The sequence below is a fragment of the Taeniopygia guttata genome, chromosome 36 (genome assembly GCF_048771995.1).
Source record: "Taeniopygia guttata chromosome 36, bTaeGut7.mat, whole genome shotgun sequence".
Taxonomy (NCBI): Eukaryota; Metazoa; Chordata; class Aves; order Passeriformes; family Estrildidae; genus Taeniopygia; species Taeniopygia guttata.
Window position 1 is genome coordinate 3,498,190 of NC_133061.1, and position 25,140 is coordinate 3,523,329.

At 56.3% G+C, this 25,140-nt stretch overlaps 1 protein-coding gene across 1 annotated transcript in view; it reads right to left on the reverse strand.

Moving 5' to 3' along the window:
* LOC140681480 (uncharacterized) overlaps positions 1-25,140 on the reverse strand; it is a 1,248,316-nt gene that overhangs the window by 874,009 nt on the left and 349,167 nt on the right. Inside the window, 1 exon segment of the mRNA XM_072921322.1 lies at positions 11,126-11,714. Coding sequence (XP_072777423.1) covers positions 11,126-11,714 — 589 coding nt within the window.

Below are 25,140 nucleotides of genomic sequence, written 5' to 3' on the forward strand. Positions count from 1 at the left end.
TCCTGGTTCAGGGCAAATTTGGGGAAAGAACCCTAAAAGGGTTTCCCTTAGGAAAGCAGATTCAATTGGCCCTCCCCCCAACCAGTTCGGAAAGGATACCTCTTTGGAGGAAAGTGGAAAAAACCTGTTTATTAAACAAGCAAACTTAATATTAAACAATAAAACTTCCCGCCACTCCAAGAGAGAGATAAACTCAGAAAAATCCCCTGGGTTGCAGCTGGGCTCACTCAGTCTCTGATCAGTCCCTCCAGCGCTGGAAATGCCACGGCCCAGGCCCGGCCCGCTGGGCCACAGGTGCTGCTGCTGCTGCTCTTCTGGGGGTTCAGTCCAGAGCAGGTCCAGAGAAAGGGAAAAAACACAGTCCAGGGAACTTCTTTGCCTCAGCTAGCTAAAACTAACTAGAAAAAAAGCAAAGGAGAGCTCTCTCGCTGTCTGTCCATCTGCAGATGACACAGTGCAGGAGCAGGAATGTGGAGGAGGGAGTGCAGTTCTTGAAAACAAACTCCGCGCTTCTTCCCCCCCCACCCCCTTCACTCCTGGAACAAGTCTTAAAGGTGTAGAACTTATTATTCAATATAAACAGAGCAGACGATTGAGGATAAAGGCATCATACAGTCAACCTAGGACATTCCACCCCTTATCCCCATATTGTCAGCTTACTACTAAAACTAATATATATATTCAAACCCTACAAACACATATATTATACATCCAATATACAGCTATACACAGACAATGGCAGTAATATTCAGCAAACAGTGATATTTACACATAGTTCTCACCCAACAATCAGATCTCCCTGAGGTACACATCGTGTTCTTCCATCTTTCTGCATTATCCACCATGTACAACCTGGTCCCTGTGCAAAGACAATCCCACGAATGGGTTTGTCTGTACTCGAGCCAGAACTGATCCACACTGATTTCCCTAACAAACCTCTGACATGTGCCACTGGGACTTTGTCTCCATCTACGATATGCAAAAGCTGAGATTGGGCAGGGCCCAATCGACTGGTAGAGCCTCAGGTGTTAACTAACCAGGTGGCTTTTGCCAGATTCTGCTCCCAGTTCTTGAAAAATCCCCCACCCAATGCTTTTAAGGTGGTTTTTAACAGTCCATTGTACCTCTCCACTTTGCCTGCAGCTGGTGCATGGTAGGGGATGTGGTACACCCACTCAATGCCATGTTCCCTAGCCCAGGTGTTGATAAGGCTGTTCTTGAAATGAGTCCCATTGTCTGACTCAATCCTCTCAGGGGTACCATGCCTCCAAAGGATCTGCTTTTCAAGGCCCAGGATGGTGTTACGGGCTGTAGCATGAGACACAGGGTAGCTTTCCAACCATCCAGTGGTGGCTAGAAGCAACCACTGAGCACGTAGCGCTTGCCTTGGCGTGTCTGGGGCAGTGTGATGTAGTCAATCTGCCAGGCCTCCCCATAGCTGTACTTGGACCACCGCCCACCATACCACAGGGGCTTCACCCGCTTGGCCTGTTTGATGGTAGCACAGGTCTCACAGTCGTAGATCACCTGAGAAATACAGTCCATGGTTAGATCCACCCCTCGGTCTCGTGCCCACTTATAAGTGGCATCTCTACCCTGATGGCCTGAGGCATCATGGGCCCATCGTGCTAGGAACAACTCTCCCTTGTGTTCCCAGTCGAGGTCTATCTTTGATACCCCTATCTTCGCAGCCTGATCTACCTGCTGATTGTTTTGCTGCTCTTCATTAGCTCTGCTTCTGGGGACATGGGCATCTACATGGCGAACCTTCACAGGTAGCTTCTCTACCCGGGTAGCGATATCTTTCCACTCTTCAGCAGCCCAAATTGGTTTTCCTCTACGCTGCCAGTTAGCTTCTTTCCACCTCTCTAGCCACCCCCACAGAGCATTTGCTACCATCCATGCATCAGTGTAGAGGTAGAGCTTTGGCCACTTCTCCCTTTCTGCAATGTCTAGGGCCAGTTGAACGGCTTTGAGTTCAGCAAACTGGCTTGATCCACCTTCTCCTTCAGTGGCCTCTGCAACCCATCGTGTGGGACTCCATACAGCTGCTTTCCACTTCCGATTCACCCCTACGATGCGACAGGAACCATCAGTGAAGAGAGCGTAGCGTGTTTCCTCTGCTGGCAGTTGGTTGTATGGTGGAGCTTCTTCAGCCCTTGTCACTTGTTCTTCTTCATCTGTGACACCAAAACTTTCACCTTCGGGCCAATTTGTAATTACTTCCAAAATCCCAGGGCGATTCAGCTTACCAATATGGGCACGCTGCGTAATGAGAGCAATCCACTTGCTCCATGTAGCACTGGTGGCATGGTGGGTGGAGGGAACCTTTCCTCTGAACATCCACCCCAGCACCAGTAGTCGGGGTGCCAGGAGGAGTTGTGCTTCTGTGCCAATCACCTCTGAGGCGACCTGGACTCCCTCGTAGGCAGCCAAGATTTCCTTCTCTGTTGGGGTGTAGTTGGCTTCAGACCCTCTGTAGCTCCGACTCCAAAATCCCAGTGGTCGGCCCCGAGTCTCATCAGGCACCTTCTGCCAAAGGCTCCAGGACAGACCATGGTTCCCGGCTGCAGAGTAGAGCACGTTCTTCACATCTGGTCCTGTCCTGACTGGGCCAAGGGCTACTGCATGAGCAATTTCCTGCTTTATCTGGGTGAAAGCTTGCTGCTGCTCAGGGCCCCAGCAGAAATCATTCTTCTTGCGGGTGACCAGGTAGAGAGGACTCACGATCTGACTGTACTCAGGAATGTGCATTCTCCAAAAACCAATGGCGCCTAAGAAAGCTTGTGTCTCTTTCTTGTTGGTTGGTGGGGACATGGCTGTGATCTTGTTGATGACATCTGTAGGAATCTGACGCCGTCCATCTTGCCACTTCACTCCCAAAAACTGGATCTCTCGATCAGGTCCCTTCACTTTACTCTTCTTGATGGCGAAACCAGCTTCCAGGAGGATTCGGATGATTTTCTCTCCTTTCTCAAACACTTCTGCTGCTGTGTTCCCCCACACAATGATATCATCAATATATTGTAGATGTTCTGGAGCCTCACCCTTTTCTAGTGCAGTCTGGATCAGTCCATGGCAGATGGTGGGGCTGTGCTTCCACCCCTGGGGCAGTCGGTTCCAGGTGTACTGCACTCCCCTCCATGTAAAGGCAAACTGGGGCCTGCATTCTGCTGCCAGAGGAATGGAGAAAAATGCATTGGCAATATTAATAGTGGCGTACCACTTTGCTGCCTTGGACTCCAGCTCGTGCTGGAGTTCCAGCATGTCTGGCACAGCAGCGCTCAGTGGTGGAGTCACTTCATTCAATGCACGGTAGTCCACAGTCAATCTCCATTCTCCTTCAGATTTACGCACAGGCCAAATGGGGCTGTTGAAGGGTGAGTGGGTTTTGCTGACCACCCCTTGGCTCTCCAGCTCTCGGATCAGCTTATGGATGGGAACCACAGCATCTCGAGTTGTTCTGTACTGTCGACGATGCACTGTTGAAGTGGCAACTGGTACCTTTTGTTCTTCTCCCTTCAACAGTCCTACTGTAGTTGGATTCTCAGACAGTCCAGGCAAGGTGTTCAGTTGCTGGATGCCCTCTGTCGCTACAGCTGCTATCCCAAATGCCCACCTGAGTCCCTTTGGGTCTTTAAAATACCCCTTTCGAAGGTAATCTATGCCCAAAATACATGGGGCCTCTGGGCCAGTCACAATAGGGTGTTTCTTCCACTCATTTCCTGTCAGAATTACATCAGCTTCCACCAAGGTAAAGTCCTGTGATCCACCTGTCACACCAGCAATAGAGACAGATTCTGCCCCTACATGTCTCGATGGAATTAACGTGCATTGTGCACCAGTATCAACCAAAGCCTTATATCTTTGTGGTTCTGATGTGCCAGGCCAGCGAATCCACACAGTCCAGAAAACACGGTTTTCCCTCGCCTCTACCTGGCTAGAGGCAGGGCCCCTCTAAGCTTGGTTATTCTTCTTGCCTTGGGCGTATGTCTTAGAAGTTCTTTCAAGGGGATCAGACATGTCATCATCATCATCATGCCTGGCAGTTTGGCTACGGGCAACTGGAGCTGCTCTCCTTTTGGTGGCACTTCTTCTCTGAATCTTACCTTCCTTCAATTCACGCACCCGTTGTGCCAGAGCACCAGTAGGTTTTCCGTCCCATTTCCTCATGTTTTCTCCGCAATCGCGCAGGAAGAACCACAGCTCAGTTCGTGGGGTGTACCTTCTCTCACCATCTGAGGAACGTCTACGTTGGATACCAGAACCTCTGATCTGTACTGCTGAGATTTGGAGAAGGTCCTCCTTTATCTCCTCCCTGAGTCTCTTATGTTTCTCCTCTATCTTATCTTCTAATTTCTGCAGACGTGTTTCCACTGCTGCAATTCTGGCATGGGTTGGGCCATGTACAGCATCTGCATATGCTCGGAGTTTCCTTGCCATTTCGAGCACGGTCTCATCCCTCTCATCTTGCTTCATTATTGCTAAGGCAGAAGCGTAGTCATGTGGCCCAAGCCGTACAAGTTTTCGCCACATCACAGATGTACATGGTACCAAGTCTGGATTCCTAGTTGTTATTTCATCTGAGAAGACAATCTCTGCCACTGCCATTTCTCTCAGACGTTGGATCCCTTGTTCTACAGTCTTCCACTGGGTCTGCTGTATATAAAGATCATCTGCACACAGGTATCTTTGTGCTACACTTTCCAGAACCCGTGCCCAGAGGCTGCGAGGGTTAGCCCCCCTCATCATTCCTTGATCAATGACAGGATCATGTGACAGGGATCCCAAATGTCTTGCCTCAGTGTCATCCAGAATTGTAGCCTCGCCTGCAGCATCCCAAAGACGGACCAACCAACTAATTACAGACTCATCAGGTCGTCGGGTATAATCCTTCCTCAGGCCACGAAGGTCCTTTAGGGAAAAGGACTCAGTATTGGCCTCTGATCTTGTACCAGTTGCTTTGACTTCTGATTTTATGTCAGCAGGCATTGAGGGTCCCTCTCCTGCATTATCATCATCATCGTCATCATCCACTGGTCGATTGGTCTTTTCTGTGCGCTTCCCACTTCTTGTGCTAGTAGCAACAGCCATTGGTTGAGGCTTGGCTGCTGAGTCTGGTTTAGCTGCTGGCTTTGAGCCGGGGGTGTTGGCTGCAGCCTGAGTGACTGGGATAGCTGCTGATTTATCTCCCTGCCCCCCTTCCTCTGTCTGCTGCCCTACAGTATCTAGCAGGGTGCGATAAGCATATGCCAGGGCCCAGCTCACTGCAATGATTTTTTTCTCCTTAGAGTTATCATGGCACTTCTCTTTCAGGTACTTCGCCACCTCAGCCGGATTCTGAATTTGTTCACTTGGAAAGTCCCAGGCTATAGGGTCAGAAAATTCCTTTAAGATTTGGTCCATATCCTCCCATTTCCCACACCACTCAGGATTTCTCACACCTGGGTCTACTCCTGGGTCAGAGGTCTCATCAGCCCCTCTAGAAATCTCAGCCCTCATTCTAGAGAGACTGCAGACTGTATAGAGAAAGCTTACTAGATTAAACACCAGGAAGATGGTCTCCTTAACAGTCAGGGGAAACTGAACATTCTCTAATAGGGAGGTAACAAATTCAGAGGAGAAGAAGGAAAGCAAAGGCTGAAAAGCCTCATCCCCTACTTCCCCTCTAACAAACTGGCTGTACAACCATAACCATGAACCATACATTCCAGGAACAGACCTCAGCACCTTTATAAACCCTCTGGAAGCTATTACACCCAAGCACAGCACGATGGATATTCTGGTCAGTGCCCTTCTACTGCAAAACCTACGTATTAGGGACAATACCAGAGCTATTCCTGGATAAAAAAATAAACCTAGGGACCATAGGGGGATTAAGATCTCAAAAACCCCTAGGGACCAGAGACACATGCAGGCCTTCACCCCAAGAGACAATATTAATTCAAACAACATAACTGCTCCATACCCACACAAAATAATTGGAACAAAAATATGATTACAACAGGGTTTTTTCCACTCTCTCGAGCCCCACGTTGGGCGCCAAAATATTTGTCCTAGTTTAGGGCAAATTTGGGGAAAACCCCCTGAAAGGAGCCCTCAGGAAATAAACCCCCACAGCCCCTCCCCACCCACCTGGTTCAGGGAAAAATTTCCTCTGAGAGGGAAGTGGAAAAGAACCTGTTTATTCGATGAACAAAGCACTCCCCAGCACCAAAACAATTAACAACACCAGATGACAACAGAACTCTTTCACCCCTCTGAAGAGATGAACAAATCCAGAAAGTCTTTCCTGGGAGTGGTCGCCCGGGTCTGGACGCTGGGGATTGCTCTCCAGCACTGGGGATGGCTGCTGCAGATCACCAAATGCAGGCTCCTGGTGTTCCTTGGTGTTTCCTAGATCCCAGTCCAGAGCAGGTTGGATGGTATTCAGGAAGAGGAACGCAAAAAGCAAAAGTCCAGGGAAAGAATTGGACTGCTTAACCTAACTAGGAAGCAAAGGCAAAAGCAGAAGCAAGCAAAGCAAGCAAGCCAAGCAAGCAGGCAAAGCAAAGCCAGCCACCCAGCCCTAGCCTTTTCTAGACAGCAGACCATGGGGGGAGGTGAACCAGATGATAACACGGCAAAACAAACCTTCACTTTCAGAGTCAGTTCTGAAAGCACAGAACATAATATCAAACGTAAACAGAACACAGATTGGAGATACAAACACCATAAGGTCACCCTAGGACAAGAGGTGATGTCACACCTGGGTAGGTGGGTGATGTCATAACCAGGTGACATCACACCTGGATAACCAGGTCCCACCCACACCTGGGCACCTGGAACCCTCACACCTACATTCCTCCCACCTCAATCCCTCATACCGGAGTCCCAGCCCACCCAGATGTTGGGGTTCCTGCACACCTGGATCACCAGCTCCCAGCACACCTGGGCACCTGCACCCTGCCCAGACACACCTGGATCTCCCCAGGACACCAGGATCCCCCCACAAAACACCTGGAGCCATGGAGGAACACCTAGAACTGCCCCTGGGATACCTGAGACCCCTCCAGGAACACCTGGATGCCTCCTGAACACAGCAGGAGCCCCCAGGAAAACCTGGATCCCCCCAAATAACACCTGGGACTCCCCCAAAACCACCTGGACCCACCCAAAACCCACCTGGACCCACCCAGGGACAGCTGGACTTGCCCCCAAAACTCACTGGGACCCCAGAACTCATGGGGATCCCACTAAAACTCACCTGGATCCCCCCTCTAAATCCACCTGGGACCTCCAAAACCAACCAGGACTCCCCCAAAACCCACTTGGACCCACCCATAAACATCTGGGACTCCCCAAACTCATTTGGACCCCCCAAAAGCCCACCAAGAGCCCCCCAAAATCCCACCTGGCCCCTCCCCCGTGACATCACAGGTGTGGTCCTGCTCCCCCACTCCCCTGGGTTTGAATTTTTGGGTCGATTTGTGGCGATTTTTGGTTTCCATTGATAAAAATCTATCCGGGGCGGGGCCAAGTCTCATTTGGGGTGGGGCTTCAGGAGGGGGCGGGGCCAGAACCCGGAGCTGCAAACTGGGAGGGGCGGGGCCTGAGGGGGCGGGGCGCTCGGTGGGCGTGTCCAGCAGCAAGGGGCAGGGCCAAACACAGGGCGGGGTCTAAAGAGGGCGTGGTCAGTGTCTGGGGGTTTGTCCTGCCCACTCCCACCCCCCAAAATTCCCCCGGACCCTCCGTCACTGCCCCTCCCCCACCCATGGGACACACCCTGAAAGCTCCCCAGCTCCTCCCCCCTCGGCCCCCCCGAGCTGTTTTCACCTGGGAACCCCCAAATCTTTGGGAATTCTCACCTGGGACCCCCTAAAGCTCACCTGCACCCCTCCAAAATCTCCTCAGGACCCCACAAACCTCACCTGGGACCTCCAAACCTCTCCTGGAACCCCCAAAATTCTCACCTGAGACCCCTAAACTTCTCCTAGGACCCCTGAGACCTCACCTGGGCAGCTGGGAAACCCCAAATCCCTGGGAATTCTCACCTGGGACCCCCCAACCTTCACCTGGGACCCCAAAACCTCACCTGGGACCCCCCCCAAAGCCTCACCTGGGACCCCCCAAACCTCACATGGGACTCCCCAAGCCACACCTGGGACCCCCCAAAGGTCACCTAGGACCCCCCCAAACTCTCCTCAGGATCCCCCCAAAAGCAGCCAAAGGTGAGGCGGGGCTGGGGCGATGACGTCACCTCTTCCTGTTTCCCCTCTCCGGCCGCGCCGCGTTCCCGTGTGTCCCCAACTGTCCCCGGCCGTGTCCCCTCCCCGGAGTGTCCCCAGCGGCCATGGAGCCCCGCGGGGTGCGACAATCACGGCGGGGGGGCGGAAGGGGACAGGGGGGACACGGGGGTGGCAGAAGGGACAGAGGGGTGGCAGGGGGCTGGAGGGGACTGAGGGTGGTAGGAGGGAACAGGGCGGCACAGAGGGGGATGAGAGGGTGACAAAAGGGACAGAGGGGACAGCAGAGCCCTCCAGGGAGGGGACAAATGGGACCCCAGGAGGGCACAGGGGCCACTGTAGGAGGCCACAACTGCCACCAGGCCCGTGACACCTCTCCTGTCCCCTCCCCAGCTGTCCCACCACCAGCTGCTGGAGGCGATGGTGGCCGTGGTGGCCACACTGGGCGAGCTGGTGGCCACCCTGAGAGAACTGATGGCCACCGTGGCCAGGCCGCACAGGGACGTGCTGCTGGCCGTGTCCCCAGAGTTCCTGCGCGTGGCTGTGGGGACCTTGATCTTTCACCTCCAGGACGCCCTGCGCCACTACCGTGTCCCCTCCCTGGGCTGGACCCTGGCCAACCTCGGGGACACCCCAGGGACCACCTGGGCCTGTGTGAGAGCCCTGGCCAGCGCCAGGCGTGTGCTGGACAGGCTCATGGACAGCTGGGCCCGCCTGGCCAAGGCGGCCACCGAGCTCCGCGACGCCTGCAGGGATGCGGCCACCGGGAGGGGACAGCGGCTGGAGCTGCACCTGGGGCTGCTGGGGGACTTGGTGGCCGTGTGTGACAAAGCCACCGAGTTCCCCCAGGAGCTGCAGCCCCGGCTCAGGGACAGCGAGGCTGCCCTGGAGGGGATAACGGAGGTGTCCCCTGACTTCCGTGCGGCCTTGGTGGCCACAGCAGCCGAGGCTGAGCAGCTGTGGGAGGCCAGTGCCCGCCTGGCCACGTGTCACCTGCTGGGGACACTTGGGGACATCAACGCCCTCTTCTTCTGTCCCTCTCCTGGCCACGGTGGCTGTGCAGTGGCCGAGCGGTGCCAAAGAGCCATGGAGGACATCCCGAGGCTGCTGTGCACAGAGCAACATCACCACTGGGCTGTCATCAGGCCGGTGTCACCTCGGCAGAGACTCGGGGACATTCTGAGGGCACTTTGGGAGCACTTGGGGACACTTTGGGAAGGTGTGTGGCAACGCTGGTGGGGGCGGGGGGTGAACAAGCCTCCCCTCAGTGCCTTGCAGGAGACCCGGCTGTGATTTGGGGGCCGGGGGGGTCCCCAGGCAGCCCCCGCTGCTGAGCACTGACCCTGCCCCGGGGGGCGCCAGGACCCCCCAAAAACCGCACCTGCACCCCCTTCAGTGCCCCCAAACCCCCCTCGAGCACTGACCCCCCTCACCGGGCACTGGGACGAGTGGAGACCCCCTCTCGGTTTTCTGGGGGTCGAGATGACCCCGAGATTGTGAAAAGTCCTTTTCTCCCAGCCCGCGTGGGCAGAGAAGGAGTCGAGATGCGGAGCTTTGCTTCTCAGGGCCGTTTATTTTCCCTTTTCTCTAACAGCTTTGTCCGCTCTGCTGAGCTCTGTCTAGCAGGTCGGTCTGTGGCAGTCTCCCTGCCCTCAGGGCGCTGTTTGCCTTTTACACTAAAAACTACCTGTACTGTGTTTACAATAACGTGCCAATATCTATCATTTCTGTTGGACAGTGTGTCTCTACCTTCAACCAACAGAAAAGTGTCACCATCACAGCAAGACACGGAGGAAAAAAAGAAGGAGAAGAAGGTCAGGACACACCCAGATCCCTCCACCTTGTCCCATTGAACCCCATATTTTAAAATGTTAAAATTCTACTTTTCCACCCTGTGTTAATTCACCTACCACGCTACTCAAACCCTTGTGCCTTGTAATTCCTCATACAAAGTTGGCAATTTTCTCCAGGGGCTAAAACCAAAGCCACCGGTGTTCTTGACACCATGCCAAGGTCTCCGAGGCCCCTGCCAGGGTCTCGAGACATCCAGGGCAGCCAGAGGGATGTCCTGGATTCTGACACCCCCCAATTACCAAGCAGTGGGAGCCCCCCGGGCACTGCTCCCCCCCACCAAGCACCCGGATAGGGACCGGACCCCCCTCGAACCCTGGGAACCCCACAAGTACCGGGACCCCCCAGGCAGCACCACCCCCGTGCACCGGGAAAGGGACCGGGCCCCCCTTGTGCACCGACCCCACCGAGCACTGGGCCCGGACCCCCTTTGTGCCCCCATCCATGACGGAGGTTCCATCCCCTCCGCTTTGACCCCCCCAGAGCCGCGGGACCCCCAGGAACAGTGCAGGGACTGTGGGGGACCCTAAGGGCTGGGGGCACGGGGGGTTCACCAGCACTGGGGAAGTTGCTCAGGGTTTGGTCCTTTCCCCCCCGTTGTCTCCCAGGACCGCCTGTTATCATCAGCGCCCCCCCCCCCAATTTACTGGGACCCCCCCCCATTCACTGCTTCCCCCCTTCCCTGACTCCCCCAAAGCGCTGGGACCCCCCGAGCCATGAGCCCCCCACAGTGCGCCAGGATCCCCCACTCACCTCCCATCCCCCATCCATGGGAACCCCCCCAAATCACAGCAGCACAAGGAGAAGAAGCCAACACCTTCCCCACACCCAGCATGGATCACCAGGACCACGGATCAGCAGGGCTCTGCCCAACGGGGGTCACTGGGGATCATCCAGCCCGGATCCTCCCATGGGGGATGGACCTGGAGCAGTGCACCAAGCTCTTCCCTCACTCTCTTCCCTCACTCCAAGCTCTTCCCTCACTCTCTTCCCTCACTCCAAGCTCATCCCTCACTCGGGGCACTCACAGGGCTTCCCTTAGTGGTGCCTCCGCTGGTGCTGGGTCAAATTTGAGCTCTGTGAGAATCTCTTCCCACACCGGGGACACTCGTAGGGCCTCTCACCAGTGTGGATGCGCCGGTGCACGGTGAGGTGGGAGCTTTGCTTGAAGCCCTTCCCGCAGTCGGGGCAGCGGAAGGGCCTCTCCTCTGTGTGACTCCAATAGTGCTTGAGGAGACAGGAGCTGGTGTGAAACCTCTTCCCACACTTGGAACACTCGTAGGGCTGTTCCCCAGTGTGGATGCGGCGATGTCTGATGAGTTTTGAGTTTTCCCTGAATCCCTTCCCGCAGTCGGGGCAGCAGAAGGGCCTCTCCTCGGTGTGAACCCGATAGTGCAGGAGGAGATTGGAGCTGGTCTGAAACCTCTTCCCACACTTGGAACACTCGTAGGGCCGTTCCCCAGTGTGGATCCTCTGGTGCACGATCAGGTGGGAGCCGTGGCTGAAGCTCTTCCCACACTCAGAACACTCGTAGGGCCTCTCCCCAGTGTGGATCCTCTGGTGCACGATCAGGTCAGAGCTCCACCTGAAGCTCTTCCCACACTCCGAGCACTTGTGGGGCTTCTCCCCATCATGGAGCTGCTCAGGGACCCCCAGCTCCGAGCTCTGGCTCCATCTCCGGCCGCCTCCCCGGCCCAGGGTGGGTCTTTCCCCCTCAGATCCCCGCGATCTGCGTTTGCAGCCCCTCCTTGTGCGGGATCTCCGGGGCTTTTCCTCCCCGTCGGGTTCCTGTGCTGTGGAGCTGCTCAAAACGGCCTCTTCCACCAGGTTCTGCCGCGGGGATTTGTCCTCCCTGCTCTCCATCCTCAGCTCCTGCTCTGCGGGAGGAAGGACAAGGAGAGGCTCTTCCTCTTCCTCGCAGCCTCCCAGGGGCTGGGAATGGGAAATCCTGGTTTGGGGAAAACAAGGGATGAGCACGTTGAGTTGGAAGCTCCCTCTGTCCCAGTCCATCCCTAGAAGTCCCTGGCCACGTGGGCTCCATAAAAACCTCCCAAACACCCTGAAAAAGCCTCCCAGGAGTTCCCCGTCCCTGCTCCCTCCCCTTTGCTGTTCGGGGCTCCCCCCTGTCCCAGCTGCTGGGGTCACGCTTGGTTTGGGGGTCCCCCTTCTCCTCGCTGCCCGCCCTCCCCAGGCTGCCGGGAGTCCCAGCAATCCCAAAAGCTCCCCCCTCTTGGCTCTCCCCATTCAGGGGTGCCGGGGCTGTTTGGGCTCCCGGGCTCCCTTCTCCCCTTCTTCCCTGCTCTGGGCTGCCGGGGCTCCAAGGAGTCCCCCCAAGGGGCCTTTTCCACTCAGCTTCGCAGTTCTTCCTTCTCCAAACATCTCCCCAAAAAACCCAACCCAGGCACCCCCCGGGAGATCGGGCCCGAGCTCCCCCTCCCCGCTCACCTGCGGGATGGGGGGCGATGATCCCACAGGTGGGGGCTGCGAATTCAGGCAGGGCTGACCGCGCGCTTCTCTCTGCTCTGCTCCATGCGTATTTAAACCTCCTCTTCCTCTTCCTGCCGCCCCTCCTCTTCCATCCCCCCTCCTCCTCCTCCTCCTCCCTAAGCCCACCTCCCGCTCCTCCTCCATCCCTGCCCTTCTCTCCTTGCCCTTCCTTCCCCCTCCTCCTGCTCTCTAACCCCACCACCTTCTGCTCCCTCATCCCTCATCTTCCATCGCTCCTCCTCCTCCTCCTGTGTCCCGTCTCCTCCTGCCTGTCCTCCCTTATCCCTTCCCTTCCATCCCCCCTCCTCCTCCTCCTCCCCATCCCCACCTCCCGCTCCTCCTTCATCCCTGCCCTTCCCTCCCTCCTCCTCCTCCCCCAGCAGCAGCAACACCCTCGGTTCCCGTTCCTGCAGCCCCGGCAGCCCGCGGCAGGAGCGGGGATGGAGCCGGGACAGGTCGGGATGGGCAGCGCGGGGCTCTCGGCTGCTCCCAGCCGCTGTTCCAGGGGGGAACCCGGCCCGGGCCAAAGGAGAGGCAAACTGGGGAAACTGGGGGCTGCACATCCAAACTGGGGCTGCCTGGGGACCCTGCCTGGGCACTGCCGGCCCTTGGGGCTCCTCTCAGGAGATCAGGAGGGGGGAACGCACAGAGGGCTCGGGGATGCCAGGAGTGGCAGCACTGGGAAGGACTGGTTTGTACTGGGATTGTACTGGAATCATACTGGGAGCAGCTGGGCCCATGCCAGGGCAGACTGCAGTCACCCCGAGGGAGACTGGGATCGTACTGGGATCATACTGACACAGAGTAGGAGCCTACGGGGGCCAACTGAGACCATGCTGGGGGCAAATGGGATATACTGGGAGTGACTGGGAGCATGATGAGGGTGACTGGCAGCAGCTGTGAGCAACTGGGATCATGCTAGGAGCAACTGGGAGGAACTGGGAGTCACTGGGTGCCTGCTGGGGATGGCTGGAAACGACTGGGCTTATACTGGGATCATGCTGGAGGTGACTGGGATCATACTGGCAGTGAGTGCCACGACACTGAGGCTGACTGGGAGCGGTTGTGAGCAAATGGGATCGCGCTGGAAGGAACTGGGAGTGAGTGGGAATATGCTGGAAGGAACTGGGGGACACTGTGAGAGACTGGGAGGGACAGTGAGGGTGAAAGGGGCAACTGGAACCATGTGGAGCACAACTGGTTCATATTGGCACTGACTGGGAGCACACTGGCGTCATCTCTGGATCATACTGGGAGGGACTGGACTAATAACTGGGAGTGTCTGAGAGTGACTGGGAACACACCATGCACAGCATCCCTGTACTGGGGGTGACTGGGAGCAACTTGGAGCACTCTGGGAGCAAATGGCATCATACTGGGATTGACTGGGTTGATGTAGCTGGAGGCAACTGGGACCATACTGTGGTGATTGGAAGTTACTGGGATTATACTGGGACCATACTGGGAGTGCTGGCATGTGACAAGGATCATACTGGAGGTTACTGGGCTCATACTGGTGATGAAAGGGAGCAAGTGGGATCCCACTTTGGGCTACTGGGAGCAACTGAGAAAAACTGGGATCATGCTGCAAGCAAACTGGAGGAATTGGGAATGACTGGATGCAGGCTGGAGACAACTGGGACATACTGGGCATGACTGAGATCATACTGGGATAACAAGCACCTTCCTGGGATCACTGGGAGTGTCTGGGAATGACCACAGAGATGCTGAAGGCCACTGGGATTTACTGGGGATGTCTGTAACCTTACTGGGGTGACTGGGAACACACTGGGAACAACGGGGACCATGCTGGGGACAACTGAGAGCGAGTGGAAGTGAGTGGGTCTACAACGGGGACAACTGGGCATGACTGGGACCATGCTGGGAGCAACTGGGATCATATGGGGAGTGATGGGGTTGATACAAGGGACAACTGGGGGCAACTGGGATCACACTGGGGAGAACAGGAAGCAACTGAAAGCATGCTGGAGGCAACTGGGATCCTACCGGATCTTACTTGGAGCAACTGGGATCAGGCTGGAAGCAATTGAGGACAACTGGAGTGACTGGGAACATGGTGGGAGCAACTGGGATACACTGGGAGAGACTGAAACCACAGTGGGGGTAAATGGGAACAACTGGAACCACAGTGGATGATAATGGGAGCAGCTGTACCCATGCTGGATTCATACTGGGATCCTACTGGAACTGGCTGGCATCATACTGGGAATGACTGGAAGTGTGCTGGCTGTGACTGGAACCATGCTGGAGGTGACTGGGAGCAACTGGGCCCACACTGGGAGTGACAGGGAGTCATTCTGGGCAGGTCTGGAATCATACTGGGAGTGACTGGAACCATACTGGGGGGGACTGGGTGCAGCTGGGACCATCCTGGGAGCCACTGGGATTCCAGCAGGTGTGAATGGATCCTGGCTGGGGGTCACTGGGAGCTACTGGGCCCATGTTGGGAGGAAAATCTGGACACATTGGAAGCAACTGGGACCAACTGGAAGGTACTGGAACCGTGCTGAGGGGACTGAGGCCACAAATGGGGAAACTGGGTTCATACTGGGAGTGACTGGGACCACACTTTGGGCAACTTCCAGAAACTGGGATCATGCTGGAGGCAACTAGGAGTAACTGGGAAAGACTGCGATCATTCTGAGGTCACCAGAACCTTACTGGGCCAACTGGAATATACTGGGAGTGTCTGTGACCATACTGGGGGGACTGGAAGCACACTGGGAACAGCTGGGACCATGCTGGGGACAGCTGAGAGTGAGTGGGACCATGCTGAGTGGGACTGGGACTATTCTAGGGGCACCTGGGATCATAGTGGGAGGAACTGGGAACAACTGCAACTATTCTGGCAGCAACTGGGATCATACTGGGATCACAGTGGGAGCAGCCAGGTCCATGCTGGGTGAGACTGGGAGGAGCCAGGTCCATTGAGGGTGACAGGAATCATACTGGGATTGATTGGGAGTGGCTGTGAACAACTGGAATCATGCTGAAAGTAACTGGGAGGAAGTGGGAGGGACTGGGAGTATGCTGGGAGTGACTGGGATATACTGGGAGAGACTGGGAGTCATAGGGATCATACTGGTGGTTACTGGGGTCATGTTGGCATTGACAGGGAGCAGCTGGGATCACACTGGGGGGCACTGGCATCATACTGGGAGTGACTGGGATCATACTGGGATTACAGTGGGTGCCAAGGGACCCTGACTGGGGGTTACTGGGAGCTGCCAGGCCCATGCTGGGAGCCAAATGCACACACACTGAGAGCAACTGGGAGCAACTGGGAATGACAGGAGTCATGCAGGTGACAACTGGGATGTACTGGCAGTGACTGGGATAAAACTGGGGGCAGCTGAACCATGCTGAGGTAACTGGGAGTGCCTGGCAAAGACTCTGGGAATGTTCCAGGCAACTGGGATGTACTGGGAGTACCTCAGAACATGCAGGTGGTGACTGGGACCACACTGGGAGCCACTGGGAATGTGCTGGGGGCAACTGGGACCATGCTGGGGGCAAGTGTGAGTGACTGGGGCCCTGCTGGGGCAGACTGGGATCATACTGGGAGTGACTGGGACTATACTAGGAGCAACTGGGAGAAGTGGGAACACACCGGAGAAAAGTGGGAGCAACTGGGACTTGCTGAGGGCAAATAGCGTCATAATGGGGAATGACTGAGAATGACTGGGCTCATACTGGGAGAAACAGGGATCCTGCAGGGAGTGAGGGGAAGTGAGCAGGGTGATACTGGGACTGACTGGGCTCATCCTGGGAGTGCCCAGGAAACTGGAAGCACACAGGGGTAGGAACTGGGCACCTGCTGGGAGCAGCCCCTGGCGGCCCCGGTACCCCCGAACCCCTTTCCCGGCCATGCCGCCCCTCCAGCCCCAGCACCCCCATTGCCGGGTGCCGGCACTGCCAGGGGTCCCCCCTCTCGGGGTCCCCGCTGGGGCTCCTGGGGCTCTCCTCTCTCTGCGCTCCCGCCCAGGGAAGCCGCGGCTCTCCCGGGGCTCCCCAAATCCGGGGTCCCCCCGCCGCTCCCGCCGCTCCCGCGCGGTCCCCACGCGGCCCCGGCAGAGCTCGGAGGGCCCGGCCGGGAAGCCCAACCCGCACCGCGGGGGGACCCGCATCCCCCCGGCCCCGCCGGGGCTCTGCCGCCACCCGCACCGGGACCCCCCAAAAACACCTCCCGGGGACCCCCGATGTTCCCCCGAGGGCAGCTGCGGCTCGGCCTTGGAGCCCCGCCAGCTCCAAACATCCCCCCAAAAACCCCAAACCCAGGGAGCCCCGGGATATTTGGGGCCAGCTCCCCCTGCCCGGGCACCTGCGGGATGGGGGCGACGCTCCCGGGGTGCTGCGAGTTCAGGCAGAGCCGGAGCCCCGCGGTTCATCCTCCCCGCTCCTCCTGCTGCTCCCGCTGCCGCTCCGCCTCTTCCTCCCTCCTCCTCCTCCTCCTCGCAGCCGCGGGAGGGGCGGGGATGGAGCCAGGACAGGTCGGAATGCAGAGAGGGGTGGGGGGATGCCAGGAGTGACTGGGCTGTACTGGGATCATACTGGGAGCAGCTCCTGGGTGACTGATCCTACTGGGATCATACTGGGATCATACTGGGAGTGAGGAGGAGCAGCGCGGTGGCTCCAGCGCTGGGGCTGGGGGCGCTCCTGGCGGGCGAGGGGGGAGTGGGACCCCGGCACCGGGACCCTGAATCGCCATTGCCGGCACCGGGACCCCCCCTGCTCCCCTTATCCTGCACAGGGACCCCCCTGAATCCCCCATTTCCGGACATCAGGGCCCCCTGCTCCCCTTTTCCCTGCTCCCAGCCTCTAGATTTCCCGTGTGCCTGATCCTGGAATGCCTTGGAACACCTTGGACCCCCATTGCTGCCTTTCCCAGCCCCCAGCCCCACCTTTGTGCAAAGCCAGAGACCCTCTGAACTCCCCCTTCCCGAACACCCCGGGTGTCCCCACCCTGGTACCCCTTTTTGGGAAACCCTGGACTCCCCTTTCCTGGGCTCAAGGACCCCTGAGACTCCCCTGCCCCCCCATTCCTGAGAACCAAGACACCCTTTTACCCCTTTGCCCAGCACTGATACCCCGCTGCACCCCCTTATCCGGCACCAACTCAACATGTTCCCATTCCACACCTCTCCCAACCCCCAGCCCCACCCTTTTCCCTGACCTGGGACCCCTTGGCCCCCATTCCTGCCTTTCCCAGCTCCCAGCTCCTCCTTTCCTCACACTCAGGAGCCTTGGCACTCCCTTTCCTGGGCACAGGATTCCCTGGACACCCCATCCCAGCTCTCCCAGCCCCTGCACCCCCTTTCCTTGGCTCTCAGCCCCTGAACCTCCTTCCCAGCTCTGCCATCTCTTCATGTCCCCCTTTTCCTTGGCCTGTGGCCCCCCCTGGATCCCCAAACTCTCACTCTCAGCCCCCTCAGCTCCCCCAAATCTCTGTGTCCCCCCAGTTCTCCACTCCCTGCAGTTCCTGGAAGTGTTGCTGTCAGACCCTGGCCCGGGGGTCCCCCAGTCCTTGATTGTGGGGGACGTGGACGGGACCCCCTGCGAGCGCTGCGGCAGCGAGCGGGGCCGGATGGAGGCACAGACACCGGGGATGGGGGCGGGAGCTGAGCTGGGATATTGGGACAGCCAGAGCTGGGATATTGGGATAGGCAGAGCTGGGATATTGGGACAGCCAGAGCTGGGACATTGGGATAGCCAGAGCTGGGATATTGGGATAACCAGAGCTGGGATTTTGGGACAGCCAGACCCTGCTCAAGGACAGGAACCGGCCCGTGGCTGACAGTGACCTGGAGACGGGGCCGGTACAACCAGAGCAGGGGCAGTGGGGGGAGCCGGGGCCTGGGCTGGGATCTGTGGGAATGGAGGACTCTGAGGGGCTGGGATGGGATCTCTGGGGATGGGGGGGATCTGTGGGGCTTGGATGGGAATCCAGGGAGCTCCAAGGGGCTCCCTGGGGCTGGGACATGACTCCATGGGTCTGTTCTCTCCTCGTTCCCACGTCTCCACGCAGTGCAGGGGGTTTCCAGCTGTGACCTCCTGTCCAACAGAGCATCCATGGATTCCACCAGTACGGCTATGAGGGCTGGGATTTCATCTCCTTCCTGCTGGGATCCAGGAGCTTTGCAGTGTCCAACACTGCTGTCTGGATCACCCAGAGGTGCTGGGAATCCAGAGGGGTCATGGTGGAGCAGATGAAGCGTTACCTGGGATACACCTGTGTGGAAAGGCCCCCAAAATACATCAGATATCGTTGGGAGGCTCTGGAGCACAAAGGTGGGTGTAGGAGGGGAAGGGCAATTCCTATGGGAACAGGGGATTCAGGAATGGGGGACTTGGGAATGCAGGAATTGCCATGGAATTTCCATGGCCAGATCTCACTCTCATCCCAGTCAGGTGAGAATTCCATGGATGGACCTACTCCCTAACCCACTGCCATGGGAATTCCATGTGGAAATTATTTGAATTGATGACAACCGAACGAGAGCAGTGCAATGAGAAGTAATCCCTGCTGGGATTCCATGGGACATCGATCCCAATCCTTTCCCCAGGCCGGCTCTGCTGTGCCCGTAGCTGCACCAGGGGAGTGCCCTGTCCCTGCCCTGAGCCCAGCACGAGCCTTTCCTTGGGTGTTCCGTGCCCTGCCCGGGGCAGGAGGGCACTGCCGGAGCGGCTTTGGTGGCCCCGGGCACCCGTCTGGGCTGCAGCCACTGCAGGGGCTCCTGGGGAATGTTCCAGAGCAGAGCTGAAAGCAAACAGCAGTTTCTGGAGGGGATTCTGCCCCTGGGCCTGTGCTGGGAGCCCAAGGGCAACAGCCCAAAGTGCTGGGGCTCAGTGTCCCTCGGCCAGGCCGTGTTCCCTGGCTGTGCCCTGTCCCTCAGCTGTGCCCTGTCCCTCAGCTCTGTGGGGCCAGGGGTGGCAGCAGGACCTGGGGCAGCCCTGGGGGAGAACAATCCTGAGCCCCAGCTGGGCCAGTTCCCCCAGCTCCCCCCAGGCCACTCCCAGCATGGGCCCTGTGGCTCCCAGTCACCCCCAGTATGGTCCCACTCACTTCCAGTTACACTCAGTGTGATCCCAGTATCATCCCGGTCACTCCCAGTGTGATCCCAGCATGATCCCAGCATGTTCCCAGGTGTTCCCATTCATCCCTATAATAGTTCCAGGCACTCCCAGTATGGTTCCAGTCCTTCCCAGTATGATCCCAGTATGAACCCAGTCACTCTCATTATGGTACCATTTGCCCCCAGTAAGGTCCCAGTCACTCCAAGTCACCCAGTATGATTCCAGTCACTCCCAGGTAGTCCCAGTATTATTGCAGTAACTTCCTTTATGGCTCCTCTGTGATCCCAGTCACTCCTGGTTAATGCAGCCTGGGGTCCCAGGGGTCCATCTGACCCCCGGGCTGCCGCTGCCGTGGGTGTCCGGATAGCGCTGCGCTGTCAGGCTCAGCCTGTCTGGGTCCCTCGGCTCAGCTCCCAGCCACAGGAAACTTAGCGAGCACCTCTGGGGTGATTTCAGCTCTGTGAGTTCAGTTCTCAGTGATTTCGCTCTGTGCTCACAAGTGCGGAATCCGCGCTTGCCGCGTCCGAGGGGGAGCGAGGGATGGGTGGGCTCCACGGACCCCGCGGGTGGGTGGGTGGTACAATGTCTGTGTTCCCCGTCCCAGGGACTGAGAGAGGAATGTTATCTGGCAAATTAGCATTTGAAGGGACAGTGTCTGTTGAGAAAGATAAGGGTGGAATTTCCTCAGCAGAAGGAAGCTGCAGAGAATTTGTCTTTTCGACTGCTTTGGTAATTGAGTGAACTAGAGGTAGAAACTTAGTTACAAAAAAGTTTTCATTAGTTTGAAAAGTGTATATTCTTGTTCCTACTGTGTCCCAAAATGACTCTAAACCAATAGTGTGTGTGTTAGTATCTGGAAACTGGGAGATAATCTATTCTATAATTTAAGTCAGTTTTTGAAAGATTGCCTTTAGAGAAAGAAAAGCTGTTAGCAGATAGGATTTCTAGGATTTGTAAAGATAAGTCTCTTTCGTTCTGGTATCGTTTTAATTTACTAAATTTTGATCCCATTCCAGTTTTGTTCTCTTCCATACCCCCAGCAGTAAAAACAAAAAACAAAAAAGGACCCAAGATAAAAGTGCATAAAAAGGCTGTTTTAAACCTACACTTCTTCAGCCAAATGTGGGTCAAGGAACTGCTGGGTGGGTGGTCTGCCGTCCAGCTCCTGAGGATACTGATATGCAAATTCATTGGACGCCTCTTCAGAAAACTTTTATAAAGGAGGAGTTACCTTCAAGGGGCCATAGGCATCCAAGGCAGTAACAATTCACAAAGTATGCTGCTCTCAGGGGTGCCAGGATGCCAGTGCTCCATTCATTGTTCAGGCGGCCACATTATGCAACCTGGGGTCCCAGGGGTCCATCTGACCCCCGGGCTGCCGCTGCCGTGGGTGTCCGGATAGCGCTGCGCTATTAGTCTCAGCCTGTCTGGGTCCCTCAGCTCAGCTCCCAGCCACGGGCAACTTAGCGAGCACCTCTGGAGTGATTTCAGCTCTGTGAGTTCAGCTCTCAGTGATTTCGCTCTGTGCTCACAAGTGCCTCTGGCAGACACACAGGGATAGAGAGAGGAAAAGGCTGTATGTGGTTCCACAGCGATGTCCTTTATTGCCAGCTCCTCTGAAGGGATGCAGTGACAGCTCTTCTCCAAATTGGGCAGAAATGGGTGTTTATATGGGGTACTGGGGTGTTGGAAATTGTCCAGTTGCCAGGTTTGAGGAGAATGCACCAATACCCTTACAGAGAGATAAGAAGGGTCTGAATGCAGAAGAGGGGCTTCTTTGGTCCAGTCACCGTGACTTAGGCATTTCTTATCTTAGGTGAGTGACCGCCAGGGAGGCCTTGCAGGGCCTCTGACTGCTACAGTGACACTACAGAACCTCATGGAACCAAGGGGCCATGGTGACACTGTGCTGCCTCATGGAATCAAGGAGACCATTGTGAACTCGGTGACCCCAAGGAACCAAGGGTCCATGGTGACCTTGTGCAGCCGCAGTGTCACAGAGGAGCCGCTGTGACACAGCGAGGGCACACGGAGCCCAGGGGTCATTGTGACACATCAGGGCTCTGTGGAACCACGAAGCCATTGTGACACTGCAAGGCCTCATGGAAGCACGGGGCCATTGTGACACTGCAGAAGCAAGGGGAACATTGTGACACTCCAGGGCCTGATGGAACCAAGGAGACCATTGTGACACTGTGGGGTCCATGGAACCAAGGGAACATGGAACAGGTCTGGCTGGCTGGGCCTCCTGGGGACCACCTGACCACCTTGGCATGTTGAGGGCTGCTTCTCATCTGCCCCTGAAGCACTGGGGCTCTGGGCTTTCCTTCCTATGGGAGAGAACTGTCCTTCTCCTCCAGGGAACCAGGGCCAAAACTGGGATTTCTTCTCCAAATTTCCTTATGTAAAAGGATTGTTTCCAGATGAAATCTGCCAGGAGAGACAGGTCTGACTGCCTTGACCACCCAAGGGTCACCTCTCATTTGCCTTTGAAACGCTGGGACCGTGTGCTTTTCTTTCTTATGGGAAAAAAACCATCCACCTCCACCAGGCACCCATGGCCAAAACTGAGGATCTGCCTCCAGAATTCCCTATATCCAAGGACAGCTCCCAGACAAAAGCTGCCAGGACTGACAAGTCTGGCTGGCCTTGGCTTCCTGAGGGCTGGCACTCATGTGCCCTTGTTTGCTTTGGGATCACCATGGGGGCAGTGCAGGGGGAAGGGAGAAAGCCTGGGATTCCCTCACCTGTGGATGGGTTTTCCCTGGCATGCAGGGGTTGGGCCTTCCTTAAGGCCCTGACAGAGATAAGATCATTGACCTTTTTTCTTCTTCCCCTTTGTGTCTGTAATCTATTTTCAATAATTTGTTGTTTGTTTTTCTAGAGGAAGCGTTCCAGGTGGGATCCAGTCTGGATCAGGACGTGCTTGAGAGCAGCTGCAGCGTGGATGGGCCGTGCCCTTGGAGAAGGCTGAGGGCATCGTTTGGGACCAGCTTTTCTTCCAGCGGTGGATGGCGTGAGGTGGGTCCTGGCTGCTGGGGATGGTGGGATCAGAGCTTTGGGGAGATGGCAGCGAGCACAGGAGCGTCCTGCTCTGGGCAGCTGCTGAGGGCTGGAGGTGCCGTGGCTGGCTGCAGGCTGGGCACATGTCCTGCTCTCCTGCTCTGCTCCCAAAGGCAGCAGTGATGGGCAGCTCTGGGCACAGCTCTGGGCACGGCCAGCATGGCCTGGGCTCTGTGGGCAGCTGGGACAAGGGGACAGCAGCCTTCAGCTGACGGGGCTTTCTGGTTTCTCTCCTTGCAGCCGGGCTCTGGGGGTGCTGAGGCTGCTCTGGGCTCTGCCAGGGCTCTGCTGGCCTCTGCCCTGGGCACAGCTGGGCTGGCTCTGCCCTCACATTGCTCTGACAGCTTTGCATCAGACAAGCCTATTCCGAGCACAGTGCCTGAGCTTTCTGCTTTGGCAGGTGAGTGAGACTCCCCTGCAGGCCAGGAGATTGCAGCTGGGAACACACATCCAATTGGCAAGGACCAAAACTCTCCACAGCCCCAGCTGAAAGCCTGGATCTCCCCAAGATGTTTTGTCTTTTCCACTCTTCATTCCTTTTGTGGCTGGAATTGTGCAATTGCACTTTCTTCCTTCCCTAGAAGTGCCACAAATAGAATGAACCTGGCAAGTGGGCCGTGTTCCCGAGGCAGTGCAGTCTGGAACTGATGGATGGAGAAGTGCCCTTCTGCACTTCCAAACCAGGCCAAAAAGCTGTAAGAGGGATTTTCTGTCTTTAAGAAACCCTTGACAGTTTCAACTGGAATGTGCAGCTCATTCACAGAGTGAGAAGGAAGGGATTTTCTGAAGGGTTTGGGATTTAGCAGAGTTTAGATTCCCAGTCCTGCTTGGAGCTGGAAGGGTACAAAACAATTTCCTCCTGCTTCAACCACAATTTAAAATAACAATGTTGGAAACAAACCAAAAAATTGATTTAAAAAGGCTGCTGAGGTCAGCAAGATGGATCCATGCCATTAGCACATTCACAAGTAAATAACTGAGTTCTCTTTTTCAAAAGACCAGTTACCTCTAAATCCAAAGCTAGAGAAGTTTTTCACTACACACTTGGGTTTTGTATTTATCTTTCACATTTTATATAGTTTTTTATTACTTTTTATTTTTCCTTTAACTAGAAACATGCTCTATAAAAGGAGTGTCCTTTGCTCCTGGTTCCCGTGGGGAGCAGCTCCCTTCCCGCTGGCTGAGCTGCTCAGGCAGAGCCCGGCAGCTCCTGGCCCTGCAGGGCTGAGGCTTTTCCCCGTTGCTGGGCACAGACTGATGGAGCAGCACGGCTGAACACGGGGCACACAGAGGGACCAGCAGCAGCTGCCTTTGGCCACCTGAGGCTCCAAGGCCCAAACTCTGAGCAGGCAGAGCTGGAAGAGACTCGCAGGCTCCCTGATGGCTCTGCTGCCCCACTTGTGCCCACCTGGGAGCCCCCAGTGCCAGCAGGGACTTGAGATGGCAGCCCTGGGCTCCTGGAGGTTGTGCAAGGAACGGAGCTGGGGACTCCCTGTCCATGGAGAGTTTCCAGATGGAAACGGCTGCTGTGCCCAGGCAGATCCAAGGGCAGAGAAAGGAGGGTCTGGACCACGGGATGTGCCAGTCCCACAGTCCTGGGCAGCAGCCACCGAGCCCTGGGGGAGCAGAGGGCACAGCAAGAGGGACACAACCAGGCAAGGTCAGAGACTGGAGAGAGCCAGACCTGGGAGCAGGAGCAGCTGCTCCATTGCATCCTTGGAGAAAGCTCTTGGCTGGTTCAAAGGGCTGAAAGGCATCAAGGGCAGAGAGGAGGCCACACCAAGCAATGCTCCTGTTTTCACGGCCTCCCCTCTCCGTGTTCCAGAAGGAATTGGATGAATTGTGTTCTTCCCTCTGAGTCCTCTCATTCAGCACGAGCAGCTGAGCACCAGGAGCTGAAGGAGCTGAAGCCTCAGGCCTCAAGAGCTGAGCAAGAGGAGACTTTCTGAGCAAATGAATGCTGCTAACATGGACCTGGCTGAATGCAGCAGATGGAACCATGCAGTCACAGAATCCTTTCTCTTGGAAAAGACCTCTGAGCTCATCCAGTCCAGCCGTTCAGTGTCGAGCCCAGCACTAAGCCACATCCCTGAAGTGCCAAGGCCTGGACAACAGCCCTGAGTGAGGCCTGAAGAGCAGGCCCTGAGCCAAAGGTGGCCTCGGGATGAACCTTCCAACCAAAGGTATCTTTGTATCTGCTCATTAATGAAATATGCATGGTCATTAGCACTGTGGTCGATGTATCCACTCATTAGTGAAACATGTTGTTCCAGATTGAAAGGCAAGATGTATTCCATTTGCCATCTCTATGGCAGTTGTGCAGAGGGCAGATTTCCTTTTCTCTTTCACAACCAATTCTCCTTCTGGGGAGACATCTGCTAATAATGAGCTATTGAATGTCACTGCACGACTGATAAGA